Source organism: Crinia signifera, chromosome 2 (genome assembly GCF_055691185.1).
Source record: "Crinia signifera chromosome 2, ASM5569118v1, whole genome shotgun sequence".
NCBI lineage: Eukaryota > Metazoa > Chordata > Amphibia > Anura > Myobatrachidae > Crinia > Crinia signifera.
In genome coordinates, this window is record NC_139218.1 from 64,466,997 (window position 1) to 64,480,103 (window position 13,107).

Genomic DNA, 13,107 nt, shown 5'->3' on the forward strand with positions numbered 1-13,107 from the left:
CATTTAACATTGTCATTATCCATCAGGGTGGGGATACAATTAAAAATCGGGTATGGGTGGGCATTTAACATTGAAATCGCGTTGCATATTAAAATTGTACACTCAGCCCGGGAAAAGCCTCAAATTGGGTCCATCGCATGCCATCGCATACCTTTATTAGTGGTATGCAATGTGACGCAACGGGCGCCGTGATAATACACAATTACCCCCTGCTCAATGCTGTCGGGGAAGACAGCATTGAATAGGACCCGGCGACTATCTCCCCCGTGGGGAGATGGTCGCCGGCAACTGAATACCCCCATTATCTCCGACATCTCCTGCTTCCTGCATTGGTACATTCAAGGGGTATTTCATTCTGCCCTTATACATGTGGAAACAGCAGTTTCTGTATTTTCCAAGGACAGAATTGATTACTAAATAGGCCACTAAAGAATGAGAAATTATCTTGCATTCCAGAACATACCTCTGGCATCAAAGAATTCATCATCTGAGCTGTCCACAGAGTCATTCACTATCTTCTGCAGGTGCCACTGTGCCCCACTAAAGCGCCGTGTTCCACCTACAAAGATAAAGGCAAAACGGTTAAGCTTGTTTTGTATTTTGAGCTGTAAAGACAATGATAAAGCACTTTCAGTCCTAATGGGAGAAAAGAGCTATACAAATATCATTATTATTATTATTACTACTAAAAAAAAGTCATTGTGTTTTGGCAACTAAAACAGACACAAAAGGAACATTCATAACTGATAAGAAATCACTGGTCAATAATACAAGATTCACATACATGGTGGATGGACCTCACATACATGGTGGATGGACTAGATTCATGCTTGAGGCATCATAGTACAGTGGCAACATTTGGGTTATGATGTCTTATTTTCTATGCTGGCTTTCAACAGTCACAAAATAGCAAGTGGCGGTTTTTACCTATGGGCTCCTAGGTAAAATCCGCCACTGTAGTGAAGCCAGATGCAGTCTGTGAGACTGCACTGGCTTCACTGTGACTGACAGTGACTTCCAATTGGAAGTCTGACTTGCCAGTCATCAAGGCAGTCCCATTGGGAGGTGTTCCCTCCCTCCGGGACACCTTTCTGCGGGCTGCTGAGCAAAATCCAAGATTGGGCATGCGCAGTACCTACATCGGTACTATGCACGTGCCAGTCCCGGTGCCTGTCATTTGTATTATACAGGCTCCGGGACCATGAATCCCTTCTATAGGCTGTTGCCAAAGCACCCCATAGAAGCTGGCCGCATGCATAGTACAGAGGTTTGTACTGCGCATGCGCCAGTCCCAGCGCCTGTCCTCATATCAAAGGTGCTGGGAACACTTATGTGGACTCAGAGGAGAGGTGGCGGCACCGCAGTACCCCCGTGGTGGCTGCGGCCAGAGGCAGCCCCCCTCCCCCCCAAAAGTTACGTGCTGCCACTGCAAAACAGTGATGGAAAACATAATCAAGGGTGTTGGACAGAGTTGCACTGGCATGTCAGATGAAACATACTGTATGACACATCACTCACATTTCCCAGTATATAACCTCATTACAGACCTATTACAGGATTTAGGTGGCAGAGGTAAATGAGTTCCACCCCCTCTTCAGGACCACTTCATGTCCTAAGAGTAAGGATTGGTGCAATCAGGGAGTTAGTTTAACTCTCCAGGGAGTCAGGGAGATTGCTACTACAGTATTTCAGGGGGTCTCCCTGACAATCAGGCAGACCTGGCAAGTACTGTATGCTTTGATGCTGAGCTCAAGTTTAAGGGCGAGATGTATCAAATGGAAAATGCGGTAAAACCCCGGTTTTACCGCATTTTCCAATGTATCAAAAATGATACCGCAGTGTAGGGTATCGCCACCTTTGGGTGGCGATACCCTATAGAAGCCTATGGGCTTCTTTTCGCCTCCCGCCGACGCAAACCCGCCGCCTCGCCGACCCCCCCTCTCGCTTACCTTCCTGAAGGGTCCTCCTGGACCCTGGAAGGTAAACCCCTCCTCCCCCTAGTGACGCAGCCGGACGTCCTTCCGGCTGCAGAGGGAGGAGGAGGCGCCGGGGACAGCTTGCTTAGCTGTCCCCGGTGTGAGGGATGCAGGAGCCGGCTGGGAGGTGACGGAGTCCCCCGCACACCACATTCCAGGTATCGCGGGGGGCCTCCGTCACCGCATCGCGATGCCAGCCACATATGTTAGTACATATGCGGCGGCATCGCGGCGGGGGGGCCGCGAAGGGCGGCGATGTATTTTAATACATCCCGCCCTAAATGTTTTGATTCAAACATGAATAAAATCCTCATACTTATATACTAGATAAAAATGGATTTGCAGTAGTTGTGACACACACCGACAGAAATGGTCTTTGTGTTAGATTTATATATGTGTCTCCTGCATATTTGCCTTCTTTTGAAAACTAATTTCAGGGAGATTATAATTGGCAGGAGAATTTTGCACTGTGCCCCATTGAGAGGGCGTGTCAGGCCCCACCCAAAGGATGTGTCTAGTTCCATATAAGGAGAGATTGTGAAAAGAGATTGTGAATGTGGCACCTAGAAGCGTGGGTGTGTACTGCTACATCTGAGAGTAATCTTTTAAAATGACTTATATAACAGTGTAATGTGGGCTAGGTGACATGAGGGAGATTGCTAGACTAATGAGGGAGAGAGGGAGATTGCTGTTATTTCAGGGAGTCTCCTGCAGAATGCAGGAGGGTAGGCAAACATGGTCTCCTGACACAGACACCGTGGAGTACAGTTACTATAGGCCGACTATGTATATAAATAATGTACAAGTTTTGAAAACACTGCAGCAACCTATGAATGAAGGTCATGAAATACTGAGAATAAAAAAATAAATAAACAATGCAGAGACCTGTAACATCACATAAATAATGAATTATTAATATCATTATTAATAACATTATTATTAATAATAAATATGTAAAGCCTATGTATTACATTCCTTTATATCAAATATTTGATTTAGAACATTACTATCAGTCCCATGTATGCTTTGATACCGCTGCCTGACAATCATTAAAGATTCCATAACGCACAATAGTCATTTCAACCAACAAAAATGTACAGTACTTAAATGTATTTCTTTCGGAAATGATACGAGTTACTGCACAAAAAGGAAAGCTAGCATACTGTATTGCGTGAATCCTAGTTTTCATTTCATATACAGATCTAATGGATATTGGGCTATGTACTTGTTTCATTGTTACATACAGTAGCTGATGAGGTTGAAAATACATAAGTCCATCAAGCTCAACCTATATTGGATCTCCTGCGGTGCACAGCTTATATTTGTAAATGACCCAGATGAAGTAACTACCAATCCAGACCTAACCAGAATCCCTAATGACCCTATTTCTCTCTGGGTCCACTACTATGCATTGTAATTAACCCCTTCACTGGCAATCCCGAGAATTTTCCGGGCTATGCCATAATGCCCAGGCTGGCAAGCCCGGAAAATTCTCGGGATTGCCAGTGATTAGCACCGGGCAGCGCTGCTGAGTTCATCGCTGAAATTAGTGAGGTCATGGTGATGCCTAGTTCCTTAAGGTGGGAGGATGGAACGTTTACTTGAATGATAGGTGGATTAGAGACTATCAATTACATTTTGGGAATACACATTCGATTTTAAGACTAATTGCTTAATGTCAGGGCTATTATGGGGAGAGGGGTATAGATCGATTTCTTAATTCTGAAAGCTATATAATGAATGTAGGACTGGTTATATAGAAATAAATATATTTCTTAAATGTTAATGTTAATAATTTAATGTCATGCCTGGTTACAGGGTACTCTGCGTGTGACTAGGAATCTGCATTGTAATGCACACCAGCATAGCATTGGTAGACCAGCCCATGACATCTAAATATCTCACAGTCTTTATTAATACAGCAATAAACAAGCCACACAGACAACAAAAAAGAAAAGAAATAGAAAACTGTGCACAGAAAGCAGGATTAGTGCAGACACTTTGGGTAGAACGTCCACAGGTTGTGTATATCACCATCACAAGGCACCAGGTGAGGCAGTCCATATACAGTACACTTCTCTCCCTTACAAAATATACATAAAATGTAATTTAGGTAAACAAAATATTACATTAAAGTATGAAAAATACAACTAGTTTGTTATTTTGTTATTAGGTGTCAATATTAGGGTTGCCTACTTTTTCGAGCCCACTGGCCCGAAGCGTGGCAAGCGCAGTGAGCCTGCGAGGGGACGCGGATTACTTGACGTGTATTCCGTGTCCGCTCCCCTCGCTGTGCTCACCACACTTTAAAAAATCAACTCCACGCCGACGTGGATAGTGGGGGTATGAACAAGTCGGGAGGACGCGTACCGCGTCTGCTGGCCACGCTTCGGGCTGGCGTGGATAGTGGGGGTGTTTCAGGAACACATTCACACCTGTCATGTCAGGCAGGTTAAAATGGTCAATGGTTCCCACACAATGTAATAAGCGCTGACGGATTACGCCAACTACGTAAGCTTCGGCTAGCGGCAAACGGGCGGGAACACTACGCTGATGCTAACAGGGACGCTGACTACGCTGGCCGCAGGAACACTACGCTGATTCTGACAGGGACGCTGACTACGCTGGCCGCAGGAACACTACGCTGATTCTGACAGGGACGCTGACTACGCTGGCCGCAGGAACACTACGCTGATTCTGACAGGGACGCTGACTACGCTGGCCGCAGGAACACTACGCTGATTCTGACAGGGACGCTGACTACTCTGGCCGCAGGAACACTACGCTGATTCTGACAGGGACGCTGACTACTCTGGCCGCAGGAACACTACGCTGATTCTGACAGGGACGCTACGCTGACTACGTAACTGCCGCCGTGAATGGTTTGAAACTGAAATTTGTCTGGAGGCTACAACAGGGTACTTCCATCTGGAAGTGGTATATTTAACAGCGGTATACGGTCCTTAGGTTAACACATATAATGTCGACACACATTGGGTCGTCACATGCAATAGGTCGACATGCCTAAGGTTGATATGGTTGGAAGGTCGACACAAGCATTAGGTCAACAATGGCTAGTCAAAAGGTTGATACCATCCACTAGGGCGTGGAGGGAGAATTGAATAGTGTGTCGAGCGTAGCATTGCAACGTGCTCACACTTCTTCATCAGGAACTGGAAAGGTTCCAACTCCTGATGAAAAATGTTTCAGCACATTGAAACACAATGAGCCCGCTCCATCTTCTGCACCAGCCTGCACATTGGTATTACCAGACCGATTCACTGCCACTGGTATTCATATATACCATCAAGACTGCCTATACTCATGCCCATCGCTTATGAGTAAATCAAGATCCTCCACTGGGTATTATTCCGGAACTTTTCCATCTTCATCTATCTCCAGTTCAGGCTTGCCTACCCTCCCGGAATGGCCGGGAGCCTCCCGGAAATCGGGTCCTTCTCCCGGCCCCCCGGGAAGGTGGGCAAGTCTCCCGCATTCTGGGATTTGCCCCGCTCCATCCTTGCCCGCTGGTTAAAATTACATGAAATCGCGGGTCCGTGGGGAGGGGGCGGGGCTTAAATGACGCAATCTCTGCATTTTGCGTCATTTCGCAGCATTTAAGCCACGCCCCCTCCCTCACGGCCCGCGAATCACGGAGGTTTCCGTCATGGGGGGCGGGACCAAGTGATGTCAGCCTTGCTCCCGCCCCCCTGATGTGTTGCTTCTCCCGGAAAGGTGAAGATAAAAGTAGGCAAGTATGCTCCAGTTTAAGGAGTTATTCTATTCATCCTTACTCCAATCTGGTAACTATATATATTCTGGTGCAGTGAACTGTTACGATTTTTTTTTCCAGCAAAATGGAGCAATTATGATAGCAAAACCTTTTTAAATATTTTTCTTTTTTTGAGAATTCTCAATTTTATTATGTGTGTTATGACTGTATAATAAATGTATATGTTTTTGCACATGTATTAGTTTCAATTATTTAGTCAAACCCGAAGGCTGTATTTATTTTTCTGTATTTATCGTATGTTTGGGAGCTTTACACCCTCCCCATACAGCCAGGGCAGGTGACAGGGGGGGTCAAGGGGGACACTCGTACCGGGCCCCAACCAGTTGAGGGGCCCCAAGGCTTTGAGAGACTCAGGCGCTGTAAGCATGGCTGCCTAGACACCTGTCTGGCTACTCGTACTAACGCACCAAACCACACGAAGCACAATACCGTGCCCTCCTATCTGCCCTTCTTTATTATATTGCATAGTAAATATTATTAATTATCTGTTTATTTCTAATAATAAAAAAATACATTCAATATGCAATGTAATAAAAATACACGTGAAGTGTTGGTGGGGCCCCAGAGGTATCAGTGTTCTGGGCCCCAAGATTTCTGCTGCCGGCCCTGCATACAGCAGCTGTAGCTATACTTGTGTTTCCTATTTTGTATTGCTAAGAATAAGAGGGTAGTCAACTCCCACAACAGTAAACAAACAAAAAAAGAAACAATAGCAATGCTTAATAAATAATGGTAACAATAAAGTGAATGATAAAAGGCAATATTTTACTGACATAAAAAGACATAAACAGACATATAATTAAAATAAGAATATCCAATTCCACACTTTCAGGAATTAAATGGGACTCTCAGCAATATGAAGTGGGTCTGGAATTAAATGAACACGGGTAAGTGCAGTTTACCACACGGTACCACCGCTGGAGGAAAAAGCCTGGAGTTGTACTACTAGTATTATCCTTTCTAATAAAAATGGCTGGTGGAATAGGGCCGCTGGAGGAAGGGATCTGGAACAGCGTCTCAGTGGATCTGGAATTCTGGAGTCCTCTCTAGTCTTACGGTATTAGGACATGCTTCACTTGTACCATTATCCAAATTAGCCGAGGTCACTTGATGCAATAAGTGGTCCATTTGGTGGAATGGGGAAGTCATGGAAAGTGGGAGCCTGTAGCACTGATGCATTTCGCTACCAACCTGTAGTACTGTAGCTTTATCACAGATGTGCATAAATAACACTGAGATGGCACAGATCGCTCATCACAAACCGCAATGTGTGTATGGGCAATCTAACCACCAGGAAGCTCAAGAGGAATCGTCTACCCTACATCACTCAGCATGTAGGCTTAAGCATTATTGCCTCATGTGTATGGGACTTAAGGGTGGCCCTGACTGTTATATCTGTACTGGTCCTGCAGTTTCTTATGGTAGCGCTGGCTAAAGGTAATTTACATAATCATTACTCATATTCAACATACGCCAAATTGTTGTTTTGAAACTTAGTTTATATTTTAGTAACAAAGTCCAAAGGAATGCAAAAATATCTAGACAAATGATTTACTATTTGTAATGCTATTAGTATTTAAACCACACGGAAGTCTAAACTCACATCATCTTTTCAATTGGCATATGAGTCTATTATATGGTTTGTAGTTTACGGAGCCTTTCCATTCATGTACAATGAATTATGAGTGCACTCCTTCACATGCACAATACATTGCAGTGACACATGACAAAGATGATCACATTCACTTCACATAAATGAAGTCATTTACTTGTGCTCCCTTCATTAAGTTCTATTACAGTTGAAGAAAGTGCGTGCTTACGCAGTGTATGACACATAAAGACATTACACTCGTCAGATACCTTTATTAATGGTACATAAAAGAGTTTTATAACTTATTAATGTCAGAAGACAGATCGGTTGCGTGATTCATTTTCAGCAACATGATGTGCCAAGGTGTTCCCCCTTCATGCCCCAAAGGTTCCATTAAACACTTTATTCTATTCCTCCCACTGTTAAGCTATGAACGTACCATAGGCAGAGAGTTTTGATAAGCACAATAAGGCCTCACTATGGGGCCCATTTATTAAATATTTGCAGCTAAATTCCAGAAAATGGGTTATCTGCAAATATTAATATCACCTAAATGTATCAGGAGGGACCGCGGCAGGAATCTCCGATCCCTGCTGCAATCCCTCCGGCACTGCTGCTGGACGCATTTCCCCTATAGGTTTCTATGGGGGATGAGAAGCTGCCTGATGTATCAACATTGGGCAGCATCGTATTGTGTCCTGGGACTACTTCCATTCTGAGATGGCGGTAGCCTATTGCAGCCTATAGGCAGTGCGCTGGAACAGTGCAGTCAGTGGAGGGTCAGCGCTGACCGCACATGCAGCCAGTTGAGCGTATCGCAGGGATGGGCTGCTTTCGGAGCCCAGTCCCTGCGTGTGCAGGATAATACATCCCCGCGATAGGATCATAGTATTCCGCCCAGATTGCATGGTACAGTATATGCGGTCCTTAATAAATGGGCCCCTATAAGACAAAATTAACTTCAGCATAGTGCAGTCAGTCTACATGGCTCTATACTAGCACAATTAGAATGAATAAATAACATGTTCTCTATTTATTAAATGGTGAAAAAAGTCTGGGCCCTTCTGCTCCAAGACAGATTTTGTCCTCCCTGTGCTCGCCTATGACACCTGCATTACGTATGACAGGTATACTGTCCCAGTTTTACAAATGCATATACTGTACAGTATCTCCCAATCCTGACAGAAAACGAAGCCTTGCCACTCCTGGCTAGTATCGCTCAGCTTAAGCCAATTGTTCTCCTTTCTGTCTAAAATAATCTCAGCCTGTCACAGTAGTGATGGCACCTTTCTATGCTGTGCTGTGCGCATCTCTTGGTGACTACTGATGTGCTGCTAAAACTACCAAGAGGCAGAATACCATTAATTACCATAACTGCTCATTTCTGCATGTGTGCTTAACAAGGCAAAAATTAGGGGTAAGCAAGAGGTGCCCCCTCAGAGAGCAGAGCTCTGTGGGACGGCATCACGTGCATGTTGCTTGCAGGGTACCAGTAACGGTACCCTGCAGCAATTAGCACTACTGCAGTGCTATAATTACCAGAGCTGACATTGGTGTCAGTGGCCCTGTCCCCTAGGCATGGCATAATGATGTCACAGCTGAAGGGCCACAGTGACCGCAATGTTGCCTTGTCACTGCACTGTTGTGGAGGTTGCTGTTATAAAGATCAAAAGGCCCCAATAGACTTTTTTGTATTGTACCATGTATTGCACTTGTATAACAATCTGCTTTATAACTTAAGGAGCCTACACATGGGGAGATTTGCTTTGCGTTCTGAGCGATGCTAGATCACGGAGAACACTCAGCACACAGCACTGCAAAGCCGAGTGTCAGCGCTGTGTGCTGAGCAATCTGTCTGACTGGGGATTAAGTAGATTAATATCTAGCATGCTGGATATTAATTGACAGGTGATAGCGATGCGCGGGGCCGCACCTTGCTATTGCTGTGGCTCCTAAACACAGAGAAATGTAGGGCCATCTTCTAAGAGATCTAGTGAGATTGCTTAGAAAGTGCCCTGAATGTGTAGGCCCCTTTAGAAGACCACTTTGGTGCTCTGTCGGGTGCCGGATGCGGTCCCGACAGTCGGGATCCTGACAGTCATTTACCCGACGTTGGGATCCCGACTGTCAAAACGTAGACAGACGGGTGCCCGACGGCCACCCGCTATTTTCCCTCGTGTGGGTCCACGACCCCCATAGAGGGAGAATAGAATAGGTGGTGAGCATAGCAAGCCACCGTGCAGCAGTGTGGCGAGCGCAGCGAGCCCGCAAGGGGCTTTGCTGCGCTCACCATGCTGTCTGAGTCCGGGCAGTCGGGATCCCAACGTCGGGCTAATGACTGTCGGGATCCCGACTGTCGGAACCCTATACCACACCCGCTCTGTCGGAGTCACTGGAGTGGAGTTAATAACTGGGAAACATAGTGATTGAGATCTCTTTCCTCTATTCATAGATGCAACAAAGCGGTAACTGCAGTACCTAGTGTGCACAGTTAACAGAAATATAAATAACACCAATTCAGTATTTAAACCCTAATATACAAATACACACATGCCCTTATTTAGATCTGATCACAGTACAAATTTGTTCTCAAAATGGGCAAAACCATGTGCACTGCAGGTGGGGCAGATGTAATATGTGCAGAGAGAGTTAAATTTGGGTGGAGTGTGTTGAAACTGAAATCTAAATTGCAGTGTAAAAATAATGCAGTCAGTATTTACCCTGCGCAGAAACAAAATAACTCACCCAAATATAACTCTCTCTATACATATTACATCTGCCCCACCTGCAGTGCACATGGTTTTGGCCATTTTGAGAACAAATTTGTACTGCGATCAGATCTGAATAAGGGCCAGTGTTTTAGATATGGACTTTCACTCTGAAAGCAGCAATGCTGTATTTTCAGGTGTACTTATAGTTGAGAAACAGTGATCCAGCCATAATCCTGCATCATTCATTACAAACAAACTAACTTTAGCAAACAGCCATAAACAATGATTGATCATGAAAAAAGTATAATAAATCCTGCTAGCATGCAGGTGCATACCACCCAACTTTTTAAATTGAAGAATAGGGTCACTTTGCGCGAGTGCCCAGAAAGGGGGCACGGTGTATGCAAATGTGGGCGCGGCTTATACAAATTATGCCGCACCCCCGTTTTCGGCCACTGCACCACTGAATAGATGCTCTGCGCATGAGCACAGCATCTATTCTGTCAGATTGGGAGGGACCCCCAACTGCCCACCTCCACAGCGGGACACTGCCGGCCACAGGAGGGATGCGGGAACATCCCCAAAAACCGGTACGGTCCCCCCATTTAGCGGGACAGTTGGGAGGTATGCAGATGCAACAACATTTTGTTTCAACAATCTGCCTAAGTGACATCTGTTAGGAATGTATAAAAAGATAAACAGGGAACAGTCCCATAAACCTCATATAGATTCAAAACTTATGAAAATATATTCAGTATAAAAATTGTACAGAAATAAGATGTATTCTTCCTTGTGAATACCTTATACTGTATGAAAACTGAATTTGATGTATAAATAGAGTTTTCAAAAGCCTTTTGTGCATTTCTGTAATCTGTGCCGAGTTGTCAACTGGAAAATTATCCCTGAACTTGCTTTTTTATAGTATTGTGAACAAACATTTCTGCAAGACTAAAGGCCCCCATACACTGCGGTGACATCTTCCCTCAGAGAAGTCGCACACAGTGCTCCCTTCTCCAGCCGTCCTGGATACGTTTTTTTGTCTGCGATATATCATACCTCCCAACTTCTTAAAAATGGAAATAGGGACACTCGCGCCTCCGAAAAGGGGCGTGACCAATACTAATGAGGGTGCAACATATGCAAATGGGTTGCCATTGGGCCACACCCCCGTTTTTCGCTCTCTGCAACACTGAATAGATGCCGTGTTTTTGACAGGACCGTTCTGCTTTTTTGGCTGGCATTGTTCCCCCACAGGCTAGGGGGACTCCAAACTGCCCCGCCACCGGACACTGCCGGCCCCGGACGGGATGCAGGACCGCCCCAAAAAAGCGGAACGGTCCCGTGCAAAACGGGACAGTTGGGAGATATGATATATCACATGCAATCTTAGCCAAGCCGGCCCGGCTCAATAGCAATCCAAGAGATTGCTTCTGCAACAGGAGCGACTCAGAGGGTTCGCTGTGTACGTGACCGCGCGTTGCATTGGACCTGCTGTCAGTCACCTGCAATTTGGGTTAGTTTCCTGTGATTGACTGCTACAACCACAGAAAAACAACCCAAATTGCAGGTAAATCGCCCAGTGTATGGGGGCCATTACGGTGAGTGAAAACGTGTGTAAAGTTTACATGGCAGCAGAATAGGTCCATGAGAGGTGTCCGACCGAAATGTTTGACAGTATCTAGGGTGACACCTTATGGTTGACATACACAAAGTTGACATAGACAAAAGGTCAACACAAGCAAACGGTCAACATGGCAAAGGTAGACACATTAAAAAAAGGCAACATCAGCTTTTTTGGATTTTTTTTATATTTTTGGATATATTTATACTTTACTATCCACATGGACTCTGATTGGTAAAGGCAAAGTGTGCCAAGCGCACCAGTAGCAGAACGAGTCATTTTGCCCAAAGTATGGAGAACGTAGTGAGCCATGCGAGGGGATGCGGTACATCAATTAGTGTTCCGTGCCTCCTTGCATGGATTGATTCACTTGCTGTGCTTCGGGGCAGGTGCCTCGCTGTGCTCAACACGCGTTACCATTCCCTTCTGTGTCATCGTTGATAGTAAAGTCGGAAGAATTTAAAAAATGAAAAAAAAAAACATTGTAAAACATTTCATGTTAACCTTATTTCTCAACGAGTTATTGCTTGTGTCAGTCTTTTACCATGTCAACCATGTATGTTGACTATATATTGGCCACCTATTGGTTGTCAACCTAGACATTGTCTGTCAGCCATCTGGATACCATGCAGGATGTGGCCGACTGTGTGATCGCCAGACCTGGCTGGCAAAAAGGGACAGAAGGAAACAATGGATTCAGAAGAATGAGGCATAAAGAATACCTTTAATAATTTTGGACTGGTGAGGTTGAGGCACAAATCACCAAGATACCATCAGCAGAGACTAAAAAGGATGAAATACTGAATTACCAGCAGCACAGGAACCGAATAACAGGCACAAGGAACCAGAGTAGTCTAGAAACAGTGAGCCAAAGTCTGAGCAGTAGGGCTGACATAGACTGAACGTAGGAAGTACTGAGCAGCAGGGCTGACATAGACTAAACGTAGGAAGTACTGAGCAGCAGGGCTGACATAGACTGAACGTAGGAAGTACTGAGCAGCAGGGCTGACATAGACTGAACGTAGGAAGTACTGAGCAGCAGGGCTGACATAGACTGAACGTAGGAAGTACTGAGCAGCAGGGCTGACATAGACTGAACGTAGGAAGTACTGAGCAGCAGGGCTGACATAGACTGAACGTAGGAAGTACTGAGCAGCAGGGCTGACATAGACTGAACGTAGGAAGTACTGAGCAGCACTGCTGACATAGACTGAACGTAGGAAGTACTGAGCAACAGGGCTGACATAGACTGAACTTGGAAGTACTGAGCAGCAGGGCTGACATAGACTGAACGTAGGAAGTACTGAACAGCAGGGCTAACATAGACTGAATGTAGGAAGTACTGAGCAGCAGGGCTGACATAGACTGAACGTAGGAAGTACTGAGCAGCAGGGCTGACATAGACTGAACGTAGG

General features: G+C 45.3%; 1 protein-coding gene across 3 annotated transcripts in view; it reads right to left on the minus strand.

Annotated features, from left to right (window-relative positions):
* PITPNM3 (PITPNM family member 3) overlaps positions 1–13,107 on the minus strand; it is a 497,692-nt gene that overhangs the window by 274,155 nt on the left and 210,430 nt on the right. For all 3 annotated transcript variants that reach the window (XR_014470310.1, XR_014470311.1, XM_083172255.1), the window contains exon 2: positions 464–559. Coding sequence is in view for 1 of the 3 variants with exons in the window: in XM_083172255.1 (XP_083028381.1) it covers positions 464–559 (96 nt within the window). In the remaining 2 variants the exon portion in view is untranslated. The remainder of the gene's footprint in view (positions 1–463; positions 560–13,107) is intronic.